We start from the raw sequence: 17,359 nt of genomic DNA, 5'->3' as shown, positions 1-17,359 counted from the left end.
CCCACCAAGCTCCCCCCATCCCTGGGATTCTCATGCACTGAGACCTGATTCAATGTGTGGCTCTGTTGTTGAGTAAGCAACTGAAGACGGGAGACCAGATCCTGCCATTCACATCCTTGGGGAGTGTGATACTGATTTACACTAAGTATCAATTTTGTTTTCATTGTGTTTCTGGCACTGAGTTCCTAAAACTCTTGGATTTCTTAAGTGATCAGAGCAAAATGGCAAAAAACAAAACAAAAAAAGAAAGGTTTCTTGTGTTATGTGAATGAAAGAACTTTTGGATCACACCTAAGGAGGTAGGCTGGTTGCCAGGTGACTAACCACATGATTAAAGGGTTAGAACTATCAGTACCACCAACTCTGACCCTCCTGGAGGGAAGAAGGGCTGGAGATGGAAACAGTTGCCCTGGTAAATGATTAAATCAATCGTGCCTGTGTAATGAAGCCTTTGTTAAAAAAGAAAAAAAAAAGAAACGCAAAGAAGTGGGTTCAGAGGGTTTCTGGACAGGAGAACAGATGGGAGAATCGGGATTGGTGATGCGCTGAGAGGGCATTGCACCTCCTTACACTGTCCCATACTGCACCCTAAGCATCTCTTACATAGAGCAGCTCCCAATTTTTATCTTTTTATAATACACCAATCACCAGCTGTTTCTGAGTTCTGTGAGCCACTCTAACAAATTAGTGGAACCAAAGAAGGACCTTCAAATATATAGCCGGTCCTTCCGGACTTGCAACTGGTGTCTGAATTGGGGGATCCAGGGGGCAGATCCAAGGACTGAGCCATTCACATGTGGGATCTGAGGACTTCTCATAGTAGACTGGGACAACACTGAGTGGAATTGTACGACCTCCACCTAGCTGTCAGTGCATTTCTTGGAGCTGAGACAACCCTCCCCAACACACACACATTGCAGTTCACACTAGAATCGTTTTAGGGACAATGTCTTAACTGTCAAAGCTAGAGAAATAAAGGAAATGGGTACTCTCAACTATCCAACTTTTTTCCTACAGAATCTAAATAATATTCATCTTTTCTTCATTATGTTTCCTTTGAGAGCTTGATTTGACTAGCCAATAACCATATGGCAGGAAAAATTAATGAGAAAAACTTTCCCTTGCCCCTCAGTCTTGCTCAGGATTTGCCTAGAAAGATGGGCAAACTTGTGTTCTGGGACCTGAGACTAGGAGTTCCCAACTCAGAAAGTCTAAATCAAAAGTCACCAGAATAAGAGGCATTATTTTAATACAGCTTCCACGGGTCAGTCAATTTGTAAAAAGAATTCAAAAAATCTTAAGAGTCACAAATGATGTAATTTATTCTCCTTTCCTTGTTGGAGAAAATGGAAGCATTTTTCCATCTCTGAGTTTCTGGACTTAGGAGCTGGGTTCCACGTCTCATACACTCAGGTCTCAGCGGTAGAACAGGAGCACAGCTGCCTCAGTGATCTCCCGGCTGGAGCTGGAACCCCGGTGAGTTCCGTATCCATCCCAGTCAAAGGCGGAGAAATCCCCACACTGCGAGGGATTGCGCTCTGGGAAGAATCCTCCTCCACCGATGCAGTGCTGGGGGACAGAGAGAGAAGACACAGTGAGGGGTTGGCTGTGGACACCACGGAGATCTTAATCTTTAAATCCCCTGGAATCTTTGGTCCTCCTCCTACTTGGCCTTGACCACTCCCCTGCCAGAAATCCTCCCTCCAGTGGACTCTGAAATCATATTCTTTCCTGAATCCCTTTCTGACTTCCTTCATATTTATTCTCAGGCCTTTTAGCTCACCCTTTTCCCTCAACTGATTCTCCCAAATGCTATTCCCCACGGTTCTGGCCACGCCACAGTCCCTGATGATGGCTCATCCTCTCCTATGACTTCTGCTAGTAGCAGCACAATCATACATTGTCAAGAGACTCCTAAATCTCGGAAGTCAGGTCCATATTGTCTGTGCTTGAAACCCCACAGCAACTGCAGCCGCATGTCTCCATCTACATATCGCTAGATCTGACACTCCAGTTGAGCAAAACAAAGCTAATTCTCTCTCTTATTGGCCTTGAACACCCTGGCTCAGGTCCTCAGCATTTCACATCTGCAGCTTTACACCTGCCTCATTGCCTCCCTGCCCCTAATTCCCCTGCTCTTGGATCCGTGTCCTCCACCTGGCTGGACATCATATTAGAAACATCAAAGCTGGTCAGGTCACTCCTCCATTCAAAATCCTCCTATGAGTCACACCTTCTACCACATGAAATCTACATCCTGGACAGAATGGAAAAAGGCCTTGCTTACCCTGCCTCCTTGGACTTTTCCAGCTTCGGCTCCTGCTTCGAAATAAATGCACAAGACGCTCCAAAAGCAAACGACAGCTCAAGGGCCCTTCAACACCTCCATGGTCTCTCAAACACCAGTGATTCTGAAAATGCTAGTCACTCATGCTAGACAGCCATCTTTCTGCCCTTGTTACTTGCTGAACTCTACACACAGCTTTGGAGATTCAACGAAAATGTCACCAACTTGGAGAATCAGCTCTGTGCCATCATTAGAGGTAGAAGCTCCTACATTTTGTGCCCCGGGCCCCTTGTTTATGTTGCTGTCACAGGTGACACCACATTGCAATCGTGCACTTATGTTTCCAACCCATTCAGTCTGATTGCCGTAAAATGACTGTCAGCTTTGCATGTCTAATATCAAGCACTTTGTGGGTACCCTATCATGTGTTTTTATGGAATCAGTGCTTGCAAGGGTACATGCAAATGAGCATGAATGAACACGATAAGGCCCCATGGAAGCCAATGTCGGGGGCGACACATCCCACCCCACTCCCAGGGCCCACACCTGCATTATCCTCAGAATCATAACCTAAGGGCTCTTTCATGAGGACACAGTTGCCTCACTTTGACTGACAAATGGGCAAACATATTTGACGGGGGAAATGAAGAAGTCCTTCAGGGTCACATTTCTTAGACTGACAGGCATGAAAGGAAGAAGGCCTAAGTGAATGTTCTCCCCCCATACTTCTGACAGCCTCTTCTTCTTGCCCTCCAGTCACAAAATACCCATCAAAGACAGTCTCCAGCCAACGCACCTTTGGTGTTCTCTTCTACAAGACTGGAAAAACAACAAAAACAAAAACCTTCTAGAATTTACTAAGAATATTTGAGAATGTCTTTGTGACCTCAACAAACAGAAATACTTCTTAAACACAACATAAAAATGCTAATCATCTATGAGAATATACTTAAATTGAACTTCAATACAGTAAATTATGTCCAGTGGTCAAAAGGTATAAACTTTCAGTTCTGTTTTCCTGTTCATGCCACACATGTTACAGATCTCAGTTCCCCAACTAGGGATCCAGTTGGGCCCCCTACCATGGGAAATTGATCTTCAAAGCATCAGGAATATAAATATGAAGATGCAGGCAGCGGATCAGCTCCACGGTAGACACTTGGCTCCAGGGTGGCGGACTGGTTCCCGGGTGGCCAGCGGCAGTGGTGAAGGTTAGTGCCCCCTGCTCCTGGGAGTCCTCCAGCATCCGCTCCAGCCTGCTCTGGACCCACTTCTCAACCACTTCAGCCGGGCCTTTGCCTCTACCCCCAGCCATGAACTGACCAACGTCTGATGGCCCGTGAAGGTTTAAACGTTCAGTGTGGACTAGCAGTAGCACAGCCAGGGCACTGAGCATGTCATCCAGCTACGCTGAGCGGCTAAAGCACATGTCCCTGCTAATTAGGGCCTAAGAAACATAGTCCACTGGAGAAGGGAATGGCAAACCACTTCAGAGTTCTTGCCTTGAGAACACCATGAGCAGTATGAAAAGGCAAAAAGACATAACACTGAAAGATGAACCCCGCCAGGTCGGTAGCTGGCCAATATACTACTGAGAAGATGGAGAAATAGCTCCAGAAAGAACGAAGAGGCTGAGCCAAAGCGGAAATGACGCCCAGTTGTGGTTGTATCTGGTGGTGAAGGCAAAGCTCAAGGCTGTAAAGAACAATACTGGATAGGAAGCTGAAATGTTAGGTCCATGTGATCAAACAGGAGATGACAAGAGTGAACATGGACATTTTAGGAATCAGTGAACTAACATGGACGGGAATAGGAGAATTTAATTTAGATGACCATTATATCTACTACTGTGGGTAAGAATCCCTTAGAAGAAATGGGGTAGACCTCAGAGTAAATGAAAGAGTCTGAAATGCAGTACTTAGGCGCAATCTCACAAATGACAGAATGATCTCATTTCGTTTCCAAGGCAAATCATTCAGCATCACGGCAATCCAAGTCTATCTCCCAACTACTAATGCCAAAGAAGCTGAAGTTGAATGATTCTATGAAGACCTACAAGACTTCCTAAAACTAAAACCAAAAAAAGATGTCTTTTTCATCATGGGGACTGGAATGCAAATCTAGGAAGTCAACAGATATCTGCAATAATAGGCAAGTTTGGCTTTGGAGTACAAAATGAAGCAGGGCAAAGGCTAACAGACTTTTCCCAAGGGAGCGCACTCATCATAGCAAACACTCTCTTCCAACAACACAAGAGACAACTCTGCACATGGACATCACCCAATGGTCAGTACCAAAATCAGATTGATTATATTCTTTGCAGCCAAAGGTGGAGGAGCTCTGTACAGTCAGCAAAAACAAGACCTGGAGCTGATCATGATCAGATCATGAGCTCCTTATGGCAAAATTCAGGCTCAAATTGAAGAAGTAGGGAAAACCACTAGGCCATTCAGGTTTGACCTAAATCAAATCCTTTATGATTATACGGCAGAAGTGACAAACAAATTCAAGGAATTGGATCTGATAGAGTGCCTGAAGAACTATGGATGGAGGTTCGTAACATTTACCAGAAGTGGTGACCAAAACCATCCCAAAGAAAAAGAAAGGCAAAGGCAACATGGTTGCTGAGGAGCCCTGACAAACAGCTGAGAAAAGAAGAGAAGCAAAAGGCGAAGGAGAAAAGGAAAGATAGACCCATCTGAATGCAGAGTTCCAAAGAATAGCAAGGAGAGATAAGAAAGCCTTAAGGGCCTTCGAAGCATCACCACAGACAAAGTTGGAGGTGATGGAATTCCTGCTGACCTATTTCATATCCTAAAAGGTGATGCTGTTAAAATGCTGCACTCATTATGCAAGCAAATTTGGAAAATTCAGCAGTGGCCACAGGACTGAAAAGGTGAGTTTTCATTCCAATCCCAAAGAAAGGCAGTGCCAAAGAATGATCCAATTACCCTACAATTACATTCATTTCACATGCCAGCAAGATATGCTCCAAATCCTTCAAGTTAGGCTTCAGCAGTATGAGAACTGAGAACTTCCAGAGATGTACAAGCTGGGTTTAGAGAAGGCAGAGGAACCAGAGATCAAATTGCCGACATAACGCTGGATCATAGAAAGCAAGGCAATTTCAAAAAAAAAAAAAACCTATGCTGCTTCATTGACTATGCTAAAGCCTTTGACTGTGTGGATCACCACAAACTGTGAACTATTCTTAATGAAATGGGAATATCAGACCACCTTACCTGCCTCCTGAGAAACCTGCATGCAGGACAAAAAGCCACAGTTAGAACTGGACATGGAACTATGGACTGGTTCAAAATTGGGAAAGGAGTACATCAAGCCTGTATGTTGTCACCCTGCTTATTTAAGTTATACCCAGAGTACATCATGCAAAATTCAAGCCTGGATAAAGCACAAGCTGGAATCAATATTGCCAGAAGAAATGTCAACAACCTCAGATATACAGATGACACGACTTTAATGGCAGAAAGTGAAGAGGAACTAAAGAGCCTCTTAACAAAGGGGAAAGAGGAGAGTGAAAAAACTGGCTTAAAACTCAACATTCAAAAAACAAAGATCATGGCATCTGATCCTACCACTTGATGGCAAATAGATGGGGAAAATGTGGGAACAGCGTCAGATTTCATTTTCTTGGACTCCATAATCACTACAGTGACTGCAGCCACAAAATTAAAAGACGCTTGCTCCTTGGAAGAAAACCTATGACAAACCTAGACAGTGTGTTAAAAAGCAAAGGGTCACTTTGCCGACAAAGGTCCCTGTAGTCAAAGCTGTGGTTTTTCCAGTAGTCATTTATGGATGTGAGAGCTGAACTATAAAGAAGGCTGCGAAGCAAAGAATTGATGCTTTTGAACTGTGATGCTGGAGAAGACTTTTGAGAGTCCCTTGGACAGTAAGAAGAGCAAAGCACTCAGTTCTAAATGAAATCAACACTAAATTTTCATTGAAAGGATTGGTGCTGAAGCTGAAGCTCCAATACTTTGGCCACCTAATGCAAAGACCTGACTCATTGGGAAAGACCCTATGCTGGTAAAGATTGAGGGCAAGAGGAGAAGGGGACGACAGAGGATGAGATGGCTGGATGGCATCACTGACTCAATGGACATGAACTGGAGCAAACTCTGAGAGATAGTGAAGGACAGGGAAGCCTGGCATGCTGCAGTTCATGGGCTCACAAGGAGAGGGACATGAGTTAGCAACTGAACACCAACAACAGTAGAATTCCAGAGTCTTCATCACTGGACCACCAGCGATGTTCCAAACCTTCATGTATAAAATAAGCCCTGGGGGTGTAATGTAGAGCAGAGTGCCACTAGTCTAATACTATATTATACACTGAAAAGTTACTAAGAAGGTAGATGGTAAACCTTCTCATCACAAGAAAAAAGAATTTGCAGCTATGAATAGTGCTGGGTGTTGGCTAGACTTGTCACAGTAATCATTTCATAATATATAAAAATATAGAATCACTATGCTCTATACCAGAAACTAATATAATGTTATAGATTAATTGAATCTCAATTAAAAAATAATAGCTACAATTTTAAAATTATGTCTACAAAATGCCAGAAAAGAGTAAAAATGCAAGCTCCATGAAACATCCCAGACAGGTACACACACACACACTCGCCCGCACAAGCCAGGGATCATCCCCAGACTCACGTGCTCTGTGTTGCAGCCAGTGACTCTCACCCCAGCACACAGGGCATGGGCTGCTCTCTCGTTATTAAACACCCTGAACTGGACAAATCCTGCAACAAATTCTCCTGGAAAAGAAGAGGCAGAGAAAAGGCCAAGGACTCAAAGGACGAACTGGAAATATCTTCCCTTTGACCAGCCCCGGAATTCCCTAAATCAACAGGTCAGGTCACAGCCAATCTGTGGGCATAGAGCCCAGCACTTTTTCACAGTGGCGGCTGCATCCTGGCCTGAAAAGGGAAAGAAGAGACCCTCCCTCCATCTGGGGCAAGAAGACCAAGGCTCGGGCTCACAAAAATCCCTTGTCTGTCTAAGGCTCATAGGAGAAATGAGAGTCCCCTGACAGATCAGCAAGAAGACCTCCAGAGGTTCAGCAGGAATAAGCAATGATCAGAAGTGGCCATCGGTCTCTGTTGGCACACTTCTCATCCAATTACCATGACTTTAAAGTAAAATGACTCTTATTTTCCCACCAAAGACAAGTTCTGTGGCTTGATCATGCTTAAAAAGGTCTTCTTACAATAACAGCTATCCATCATAATAAAAACAAATTTTTCTCATTACTTTGCAAGTTGTTCTCACCTGTGCACATTAATTAGCTTTTAACTTTGTAAGATTCTTACAGTGACTGAGGAAACTCAAACCAGGGCTCTGTGACATCCTAGAGGGGCAGAATGGGGTGGGAGGTTCAAGAGGGAGGGGACTTATGTATACCTATGGTTGATTCATGTTGATGCATGGCAGAAACCAACACAATATGGTATTGGTTTAAAATAAATAAACTAAGGGGAAATTAAAAATAAATAAACTAAGGGAAAAAAAGAATCAAACCGGGTTATTAGTTAAGAAGCCTGAGCTTATAGTTTTTTCATGATGGCTACATAAGAAAAATCCATGTCACACCTAGAACACAGCTTGGCATATTGTACTTGTTTAATAAATGCTAAGGATCATTAGGGTTACAGGAGATCAGCCCTGGGATTTCTCTGGAAGGAATGATGCTAAAGCTGAAACGTGAGTACTTTGGCCACTTCATGCGAAGAGTTGACTCATTGGAAAAGACTCTGATGTGGGGAGGGATTGGAGGCAGGAGGAGAAGGGAATGCAGAGGATGAGAAGGCTGGATGGCATCACTGACTCGATGGACGTTGAGTTTGAGTGAACTCCGGGAGACGGTGTTGGACAGGGAGGCCTGGCGTGCTGCGATTCATGGGGTCGCAAACAGTCGGACACAACTGAACAACTGAACTGAACTGAACTGAACTGAAGGATCATTAACTTTTCTTATTTACACTTTCCCGGAGAGCACAGAGAAGGGCTGACGAATGGGCTTTGGAAGCAGATACTCACGCTGACTATCCGGTGAGTAATAAGATGCAGTTTTCTTAGCATCACCAAAGTCATAGTCAACAGGAATGGCTGGGCCATTGTCAGTCCAGCACTTCCCTGCTCCATATTTCACTGGGTATTTCTGCAGGGATCCAAAATACAGTTTGTGGAAGACAATAGAGATACTGCCATTCTGGGCAGTAGAGGCTTTAATACCCTCATGTGGCATTATTCAGGAATCAGCATGAATAATACTGGTGTGTTTCCCCCCTGCCACCCATAGCTAGGACCCTAACCAGCCTCAAGACCTCTGTCCTTTTCACTCTCTGCCCGCCCCTAATCCTCTCCCCTAGGCTTCTTCCCCTGTCTGGCTCACAGTTCCTCTGGAAGAGGCAGCACACTAGTTCATAGCGACCCAGAGGTAGTAGACAAGCAGAGGCCCTTAGTGATATGGACAGAGCAGACTTACTCCCCAACCCAAATACTTGACTCCCTGCTCACCAAAGGCAGGATCCCCAACCCCCAGCCAGTAGCCCCATGTACCTGGTAGAGTCCGAACAGATTATGCCCCAGTCTCCGGAAGAAGCCCGTGTTGGTGTGGTACCTCAGCAGGGAGCTCTTCCTCCAGTGCTTCAGGGGGGACTTGTTGGGCACGTGCCATATGCCCAGGTCACGAGCTTGAATGTCGTAGTAGCCAGGGTTCTGCAGAGGGACACACACTCAGCCTGACCAGCCCAGGAGGTCCTACCAGCCAAAGACCCACACACACACTCCTCAGTGGAGCTGAGAGCTCAGGTCTGCAGGGAACAGGTGCCCAGCAGTGCCCAGACCCCCACTTCCCTCCAGCAGACATGAGACCCCACCACACAAACAGCCTTGGTGGGAGGAATTTGTCATTCAAGACATGGGCTTCTGTCTGTCATCTTCTCCAGCCCCACTTCCAGCTCCCCGTCCCCCGCCCACCCTTCCACATGCTCTGCTCCGGCCGCACCCCGCTCCCCATCCTTCCCACCTGGCTGCTCAGTACCTTGTAGTCATCGCTGGTGGCGGCCTCTGCAGACCCAAACGTGTTGTAATTGGCCCAGTTGCCGTCCCCCTCTGGGTAGTCAGCCCTGTTGCCCTGCTGACTGGACCAGCGATCGCCCACCGTGCATTTCCCATGCATGTTGTTCTCATGGACGCTGGCCACCAGGGTCCAGCCGCCACCCCCAGAGGTCATGTCACAGAAGGTCTGGTAGACGACACCATTCTCAGTGCGGAGTTGATACAGGCCATCTGCAGAGGGAAACAGCCAGAGACCCCCTGTCTGAGAGCACAGGTTCCATCTTGGACTCACAACCACAAAGACCCTGGGAAGTCAGAAATGTATCCTGAAGGCTCCCACACACATCCGCTTGTTGAGGACAGTTCTCTGTGGACACTGACTGCCTTTGTTCCATGCTACCTTTTCAAAGACTTTGGTGAGCAAACATCCTAGGAGACAGAGATCTATCTCCCTCGGGACAGAGCCTTCTTCTGGCCAGAAGAGGCCAGAAATCACACCTGACCACATCTCAAGTCTACATCAGGATGTGGCCTCTGCAACTCAGAGGTAAGGGCAGGCATGGTCGCTGCCCATTATATGAGATTCAGATTCCCTAACTGCAGAGTTCTTCCTTGTACTCAGCCCCAGAGAAAATAAACTGTCTTATCCAAAAAGGCTTACATTTGCTTGATGAACCCAGTTTAGGAGCTGCTTGGCAAACAAACTACATGGCCAGATATCTCCTGGCCCTTTTCACATCACTGGGATAGGACGAGACCCAGAACATCACCACAGGAAAAGGCTGATGCCCTGGCTACTTCTGTAATTGTGAGTAATCAAGCTCTGTGTCTCTGCCTCTGGAGGCTTGTGTTTTCTACCAGAATCTATGACACTAGGGCAGAACTAACTTCTCAGCTTACAAGCAGGGAAAAATCTTACACTCACTGGAGCTATAGTCATCAGGCTAAGACTCACCAGAAACACCACATTCTCCTTGTGTACAGAAGATCATGTCTCTGACAACTAGGTTGGACCCAAAAGCCTCAACATTCTCAATAGAAATCTCCTAGGCTGGAATTGGAGTAAGGGCAGACAGGAGCGGTAGGCACATCCCTTCTTGATCTCCATGACCAAGATGTGTTTAGCTAAAAAGTGGTTAAAAGGGAAGGATGCTGAGTTGGGTTATTACTCACCACCTGCTTTATGGCATCTTTCTTTGATTTCCTTGCAGCTTCTTGGAAGGAAAGACAGGTAAGGAGCACAGGTTTCCTCCTTCCGGAACTTGTCAACAGAAAGCGTCCCTGCTAGAGGATGTGAGGATAATTCTGTTTCATGCCACTCACACCAGCCTTCTTGGCCATTGGCTCCTAGCCCCTTCCCACTTCACAGGCTCATCACTAGGCTGTGAGGCCCCAGGGGTCAGGAGACTCGCTGACCACAATCTACTACATACTCAGCACTTGCATTCTTCTCCACGACCAATTAAACCCAAAAGCTCTCATTATGCCTACTGTGATCAACGGAATTGGGGGGATGAAGACTAGGGAAGGGCGTTCCCTGAACACAGCCCTGACCACCAGGCACCCTCTGGGAACCCCAAGGCCAAGGCCATAGGAGCAGGAGCTGCTAGAAGGAAGCACAGTCTTCACCACCATGGCTCCTCTGAGCCCCCTCAGCCACACAGAGGCACAGATGGAGCCCCAGGACAGGCCTTAGCCTCAGACCACACATCCAGAGAGACCAGCAATCAGCACTCTGGCCACAGCTCAATTTGGCTGCAAAGTACGGCTTCTCTGCACCTCCACGACTCCCCCTCTAGGCCAGGACTTCAGCATCCAGCCTGGTTCTACTCTCTGCTCCACTGCACATCTGAGCTGATGAAACTGCTGCTCCTGAGTGACTTACCTGCACGCGGCCCTCTGGTGGCCACAGAGAGGAACAACAGGAGGTAAAACCTGACTCCTGTCCCCTAAGTAGAAAGGAGATGCACACTGTCATTGGCTGGTTCATCCTTTCGCTCCTTCCATCCTGTCTCTTTGAACTCTCTGAGTAAGGAGAACTCAGATGGAAAGTAATGGGATTCTGGGCACTCTGGAACCTCCTGGAATAGACCCCACCCCATCCAACCCTCAAATCCTTAAGGGGCCACATGCTCCTTTCTCTGAAACTCCCCATCCCTAAGACCAAGACCAGACCTCAGCTGGCATTGTGGCTCCCCACACACTGGGATCCTGTCTCGGGCTCAGCACAGAGAGCTAGCTCTCTGCTTCCTTCCTCACAGATGCCAGGAGCGGAGAGCACCCAACCAGGAGCAGTCTCCGAGCTACTGCCTCTGCAGGGAGGTCGGAGGTAGATAAAGTGCTGAGCATATGAGCCCTGCCCATCCCAGCCTACTTTGGGCTGCAGGCCCCGCCCTCAAGCATTCTTCCTTTGGAGGTTCCTGAGCCTCAGGCCCAAGCAATGAGAAGGATTGTGTGACTGGCTGGAGGGGCAGGAGGCAGCACTCTGGGTCACACAGGCGACACTCACATGGTGCTCCCTTCCATAGCAGCCTCTCGGGATGGACGGGACCTCACGGTTCTCCCCTGCAGCCTGTGCTGCTCCCGCCTCAGTCAGATGCTCCCGGGCCTCACACACCTCCGTCAGGTCGCATCCTTCCAGTCTCTCCTGAGACTTCTCCATGAAGCCCGCCCTGACACCCCCACCCCCTGGAGAAGCTGATGGATACTCTCCTGTCCTACTAAGGCCTTTTTCCAACCCCTAATTATGTGATGTCACACTGTCATCTCATTGTTTTATTTGTTAGGGGTTAGAAATAATTGAAAATTTACAGAATGTGGTAAAAATAAAAATAGTTCATTAACACAAACATAGCTTTTACCTAGATCCACCTGTGGTTTACGTTATCATATATACCCTCTCTCTGTATTCATACACAAACTTACACAACACTTTTTTTCTGAGCAAAGGCTCTTTCCCATAGGTAAGTCTGTATTTTATTAATAGAGATATTCTCGTATATCACCACAGTGCAATTACCATTCACTCTTTTCAGTGGAGCAGTGTAACTTGCTAGGGTCCACCAGCCTGGGAGTTCCACTCAGCTCAACTAGCATCCATAGTAAACTGAAATTTCTCTGGCGTTCATTCCCTCCCATTATTAGGAGATTTCTTGTCCACATTTGAAGCCCACAATCCCCAGGGTATGTTCTACACCTGCTTACAATGTTCTACAGCCCCATTTCACACCCATGCCAGCACAATTCCTTTCAGCACTGTCCACTGCCCAGACTCTGGCTGACCACTGACCCTATGATACCTCATTTCCACCGCCTCTGCTGCTGCGGCTGCTCTGAGGGATCAGTTGCTGGTGTTCAGGACATTACTTCCTCTCATTCCTGGGCCTTCAGCAGCATCTCTCTTTGCTGTCCAAGATACAGGAGCCATCATGCTTGTTCAGTGCAGAGGAAGGCAAATGCCTTACACATACAAACCACTATCTAATCCCAGGCCTGGAATGTTATTAATAACTTACCCTTACCCGTGCACTCTACTATATCACAACCATCTAATTTGTTTTCAGAGAGGACAGGGTAAAGAGAGAGATGGAGAGAGGACTGACCTATCTCCCATATATCTCTGCTGTTTGCTACAGCCATAGGGAAATGACCAGTAATACCACTTAATCAGGCAATTTCTCAGGTAGTCATTTGGGTTGTTCACTGTGATTAATTCTCTTCCTTCTGGAGGTGCCAGAAAGACGATGCCACTTCTCTATGAAGTTAAGTGGGCCATGGGACTTGTGCTAGCCAAGAAATGTGAGCAGAAAGGGTCAGTTTCAGGCTGAAGCCTTTACCAGGCAGGGCACAAGTCCACCTCATCCTTTTTCCAGCCTCAGGAAATAACGCAAATATGGGGCCCTGGTTTGGTGGTATGTTTATGTCTGATGAGGAAACTAATCTTTAAGGTGGAAAGGATGGCATTCTGTGTTCTTTTTTAGGGGAAATGCTAAATGTGTTGCCTGTGGTATCTCAAGAGGTGTGAGATGTACAGACTGCACTGGGGCCTTAAAGGCAGACCTCAGGGAAACAACGTCAGCACTGCGAGAGTCGGCTGCCTTGGTTCTGTATTACAAAGGGCAGGGTCTGGGAGAAAAGGCGGTCATTTTGCAAGCAGGAGTTAAAAGAATAATTAATTCTGGGTCTTCAACAGGCAAATAATATGGAAAATTTTCCTTGATAAATTATCTTCTATCAGGACACAGACACACAGCAGCACTGTATGTGTGTGTGTGTGTGTGTGTGTGTGTGTGTTAGTGGTTCAGTCGTGTCCGACCCTTTGTGACTCATAGACTATAGCCTCGGGGGCTCCTCTGTCCATGGAATTTTCCAGGTAAGAATACTGGAGTTGGTTGCCATTTCCTCCTCCAGACAGATAGATACAGATACATACCACTCCCAAAATCTTTGTCTCTGTCCGCTTTAGTCAAGAACAAGCATATACTATTTAGTATCTCACGCACAATATAGTAGTGAGTGAGTGAGTGAGTGAAGCCGCTCAGTCATGTCCGACTCTTTGCGACCCCATGGACTGTAGCCTACCAAGCTCCTCTGTCCATGGGATTTTCCAGGCAATAGTACTGGAGTGGATTGCCATTTCCTTCTTCAGGGGATCTTCATGACCCAGGGATTGAACCTGGGTCTCCCGCATTATAGACAGATGCTTTACCGTCTGAGCCACCAGGGAAGTCCACAGTATAGTAAGTAGTGGTAAAAACACAACCTAGCAACTGAGGCAGCTGAGAAATATTATTACTGCACTACATATCAAACTTTTAAAATTTTACTAGTAAAATTTGGGAGAATAAAGCAATACCTTTTTAATTACGTTTAGACTGAGTATGTTTCCAGACATTCATTCATGTACTGACATTCTGAATTACTGTGCTCTCAAGTTCCAAAATACCAATACTTGGGGTATAATAATGAGCAACGCTGGACTGGAAGAAACACAAGCTGAAAGCAAGATTGTCGGGAGAAATATCAATAACCTCAGATATGCAGATGACACCACCCTTATGGCAGAAAGTGAAGAGGAACTAAAAAGCCTCTTGATGAAAGTGAAAGTGGAGAGTGAAAAAGTTGCCTTAAAGCTCAACATTCAGAAAACGAAGATCATGGCATCCGGTCCCATCACTTCATGGGAAATAGATGGAGAAACAGTGGAAACAGTGTCAGACTTCATTTTGGGGGGCTCCAAAATCACTGCAGATGGTGACTGCAGCCATGAAATTAAAAGATGCTTACTCCTTGGAAGAAAAGTTATGACCAACCTAGATAGCATATTCCAAACCAGAGACATTACTTTCCCGACTAAGGTCCATCTAGTCAAGGCTATGGTTTTTCCTGTGGTCATGTATGGATGTGAGAGTTGGACTGTGAAGAAGGCAGAGTGCCGAAGAATTGATGCTTTTGAACTGTGGTGTTGGAGAAGACTCTTGAGAGTCCCTTGGACTGCAAGGAGATCCAACCAGTCCATTCTGAAGGAGATCAGCCCTGGGATTTCTTTGGAAGGAATGATGCTAAAGCTGAAACTCCAGTACTTTGGGCACCTCATGCGAAGAGTTGACTCATTGGAAAAGACTCTGCTGCTGGGAGGGATTGGGGGCAGGAGGAGAAGGAGACGACAGAGGATGAGATGGCTGGATGGCATCACTGACTCGATGGACGTGATTCTGAGTGAACTCCAGGAGTTGGTGATGGACAGGGAGGCCTGGTGTGCTGCGATTCATGGAGTCACAGAGAGTCGGACACAACTCAGTGACTGAACTGAACTGAACTGAACATATTTCAGTGTTTTTCAAGAATATGAAATCTGATTTTTACATCTTAATTTATATATCCAAAGGAACAGTTTGCATTAAAATTTCAAATTAAAACTACACTCCTTTAAAAAATTGTCACCATACCCATTGCTCACTTAAAACCCCATCTTGGTTTTACCCTATGCTAGAATTTCAGTCTTACAGAATATAACAGTGTATGGGGTACTGAAAGCTTGTTTTTTAGTCACTACATCCTGGTGGTAGACCCAAGTTTTAGGCCTAGTTATGGTCTATTCTTGCAACTCTTTTAATTCTTACTCCTATACATCTGAGAACTCTTTTTTTATGTTAGTTCACCCGGACTTATTAAGTAATTCATTTCCTTCATGTCCTCAAAACAGAAAATGTTAGCTTAGTAAACAAGGGAAACAACCAACTTTTTCTTAATAATTGCATACAAGATAAATAAATATTTGAAATGCAGTAAAATCAGGTACATAATAAAAGCTTATCTTAAAATTATGAAATTATATACAAGGAAGTAGTTGAGTTTGTTACTGGAAAAGGGAGATAAAAATTTGTTCTTGAAGAGCTCACTGTCTCCAGAGTATGAATAATGCCACACTTTTTGATCATGAGAGGGGTTTGTACTAAACCAAAGATTCACAAATTGACATCTGAAGATTGGGGCAGGTCATGACAGTATTAGGTATACAACATAAAAAATATAAGAACAAAAATATAGGTTTTCTATGGAATTAGATATATTCAAGCTAAAAAACTATATTTACTCTGTGACTATGGCCTTTCTATTTTGGTGTTGTTAAAATACCTTTCATGTAAAATAATACTGATGACATATGTTCTATTTTTGCTTTTTAATTTTTAATGAGAAATTTTTTTTTAATTTTGTAACAACTTTTTATATTTCCCATAGAAGTAAATAAACTTTGTGACAAGTTCTAAGTTATGATTCTGTGTTGAGCCTTTTCTAGTCCAGAGAAAACCTGTTTTCATCTCCATGGGGCAAAATATGTGGTCAGAGGCACCGCTGGGTTTTCCTCCTAAAAGACCCAGCAGCAATCCCCAGGGACTTTATAAAACAAGGAAAGGAACCCAACTTAACAGGGAATAGGGAGAGATAAGGGAAAGTTCCTCTGCTCTTTGGAAGGAGAACTCAGGGGCTGTTCTGGTTTGTTATTAAGTTTCCCACCTCTTTCCCTTTGGGGCTGCCTGCCTGTTGTAGAACTCTCTCTTAGTTATGTCCATCTTTGCTTTATATATTATAATGGTATGTTATTAGTTGTATCAGTGTTTATAATTGCTGTATCATTTTGCTGTACTGAACTTTATAAATGTATAATGTCCTTTGTCTCTTGCTACTTTTTTTTAATCTATTTTGTCTGATATTAGTATTAATATTGTCATGGAATATCTTTTTCCTGCCTTTCACTTTTATTCACTTTCAGTCTCTTTGCATCTTCAGATCTAAAATGAGTCTCTTGGAGACATCATAGAGTTGGATCATGACCTCTTTTTAGCTTTTAGCTGCTGGGTCTTTGCTGCTGTGCACAGGCTTTCTCCAGGTGCAGCAAGCGAGGGCTGCTTTCTGCTTGTGGTGTGCAGGCTTCTCATTGCGGCGGCTTCTCTTGTGGAACAAAGGCTCTAGGTGTGTGGGCTTCAGTAGGTGTGGCACACAGGTTTAGTTGCTCCATGGAATGTGGTGTCTTTCTGTACCAGGGATCGAACCTATGTCCCCTGCACTGGCAGGCAGATTCTTAACCACTAGACCACTGGGGAAGTCCTGATCATGATGTATTCATTCATTCTGCCATCTCTGTCTTTTTACTGGAAAATTTCACTCATTAATATTTAAAGTAATTGCTGACAAGGGGGGATTTACTTCTTTCATTTTGTTTTGTTTTCTATACACCTTACCAGTTTTCATTTCTCCATTGTTGTACAGCAGAATCCAACACAACATTGTAAAGCAAATCTCCTCCAACTAAAAAGAAAAAAAAGATTCTCCTTTCTCATCACCTGCATTACTATCTTCTTTTGTGTTCAGTTGGTATTTTTTTTGGAGTGAAACATTTAAATTCTTTTCTCATGTTCTTTTGTGTATATTCTATACTATTTGTGCTCAACATAAAGATTACATGTAACCTGCTAAAGT

General features: G+C 45.0%; 1 protein-coding gene across 2 annotated transcripts; it reads right to left on the bottom strand.

Moving 5' to 3' along the window:
• Positions 1-1,416: 1,416 nt before the first annotated feature.
• Positions 1,417-11,566, bottom strand: LOC138073144 (intelectin-2-like). Of its 2 annotated transcripts, none has more exons than XM_068964653.1 (8): positions 11,555-11,566; positions 11,265-11,328; positions 10,553-10,663; positions 9,363-9,610; positions 8,879-9,037; positions 8,357-8,477; positions 6,971-7,074; positions 1,417-1,569 (listed from the first exon to the last, which is right to left on the bottom strand). In XM_068964653.1, the coding sequence occupies exons 1-8, from the start codon at positions 11,564-11,566 to the stop codon at positions 1,417-1,419; spliced, it is 972 nt and encodes a 323-aa protein (XP_068820754.1). The 2 variants fall into 2 exon arrangements, with proteins under 2 accessions (XP_068820754.1, XP_068820755.1); XM_068964654.1 differs by having other exon boundaries at positions 10,553-10,660.
• Positions 11,567-17,359: the final 5,793 nt, after the last annotated feature.

The sequence above is a fragment of the Capricornis sumatraensis genome, chromosome 2 (assembly GCF_032405125.1).
Source record: "Capricornis sumatraensis isolate serow.1 chromosome 2, serow.2, whole genome shotgun sequence".
Lineage (NCBI taxonomy): Eukaryota > Metazoa > Chordata > Mammalia > Artiodactyla > Bovidae > Capricornis > Capricornis sumatraensis.
This window is presented reverse-complemented; position numbering and strand designations above follow the sequence as displayed.

Coding starts and splice junctions, on each gene's coding strand:
- LOC138073144 (XM_068964653.1), bottom strand. Junction 9,611..10,552: donor AAGATGCCATAAAGCAGGTG/GTGAGTAATAAC, acceptor TTCCCTCTGCAG/ATGGCCTGTATCAACTCCGC. Junction 8,478..8,878: donor ATCTGTTCGGACTCTACCAG/GTACATGGGGCT, acceptor GGATCCCTGCAG/AAATACCCAGTGAAATATGG.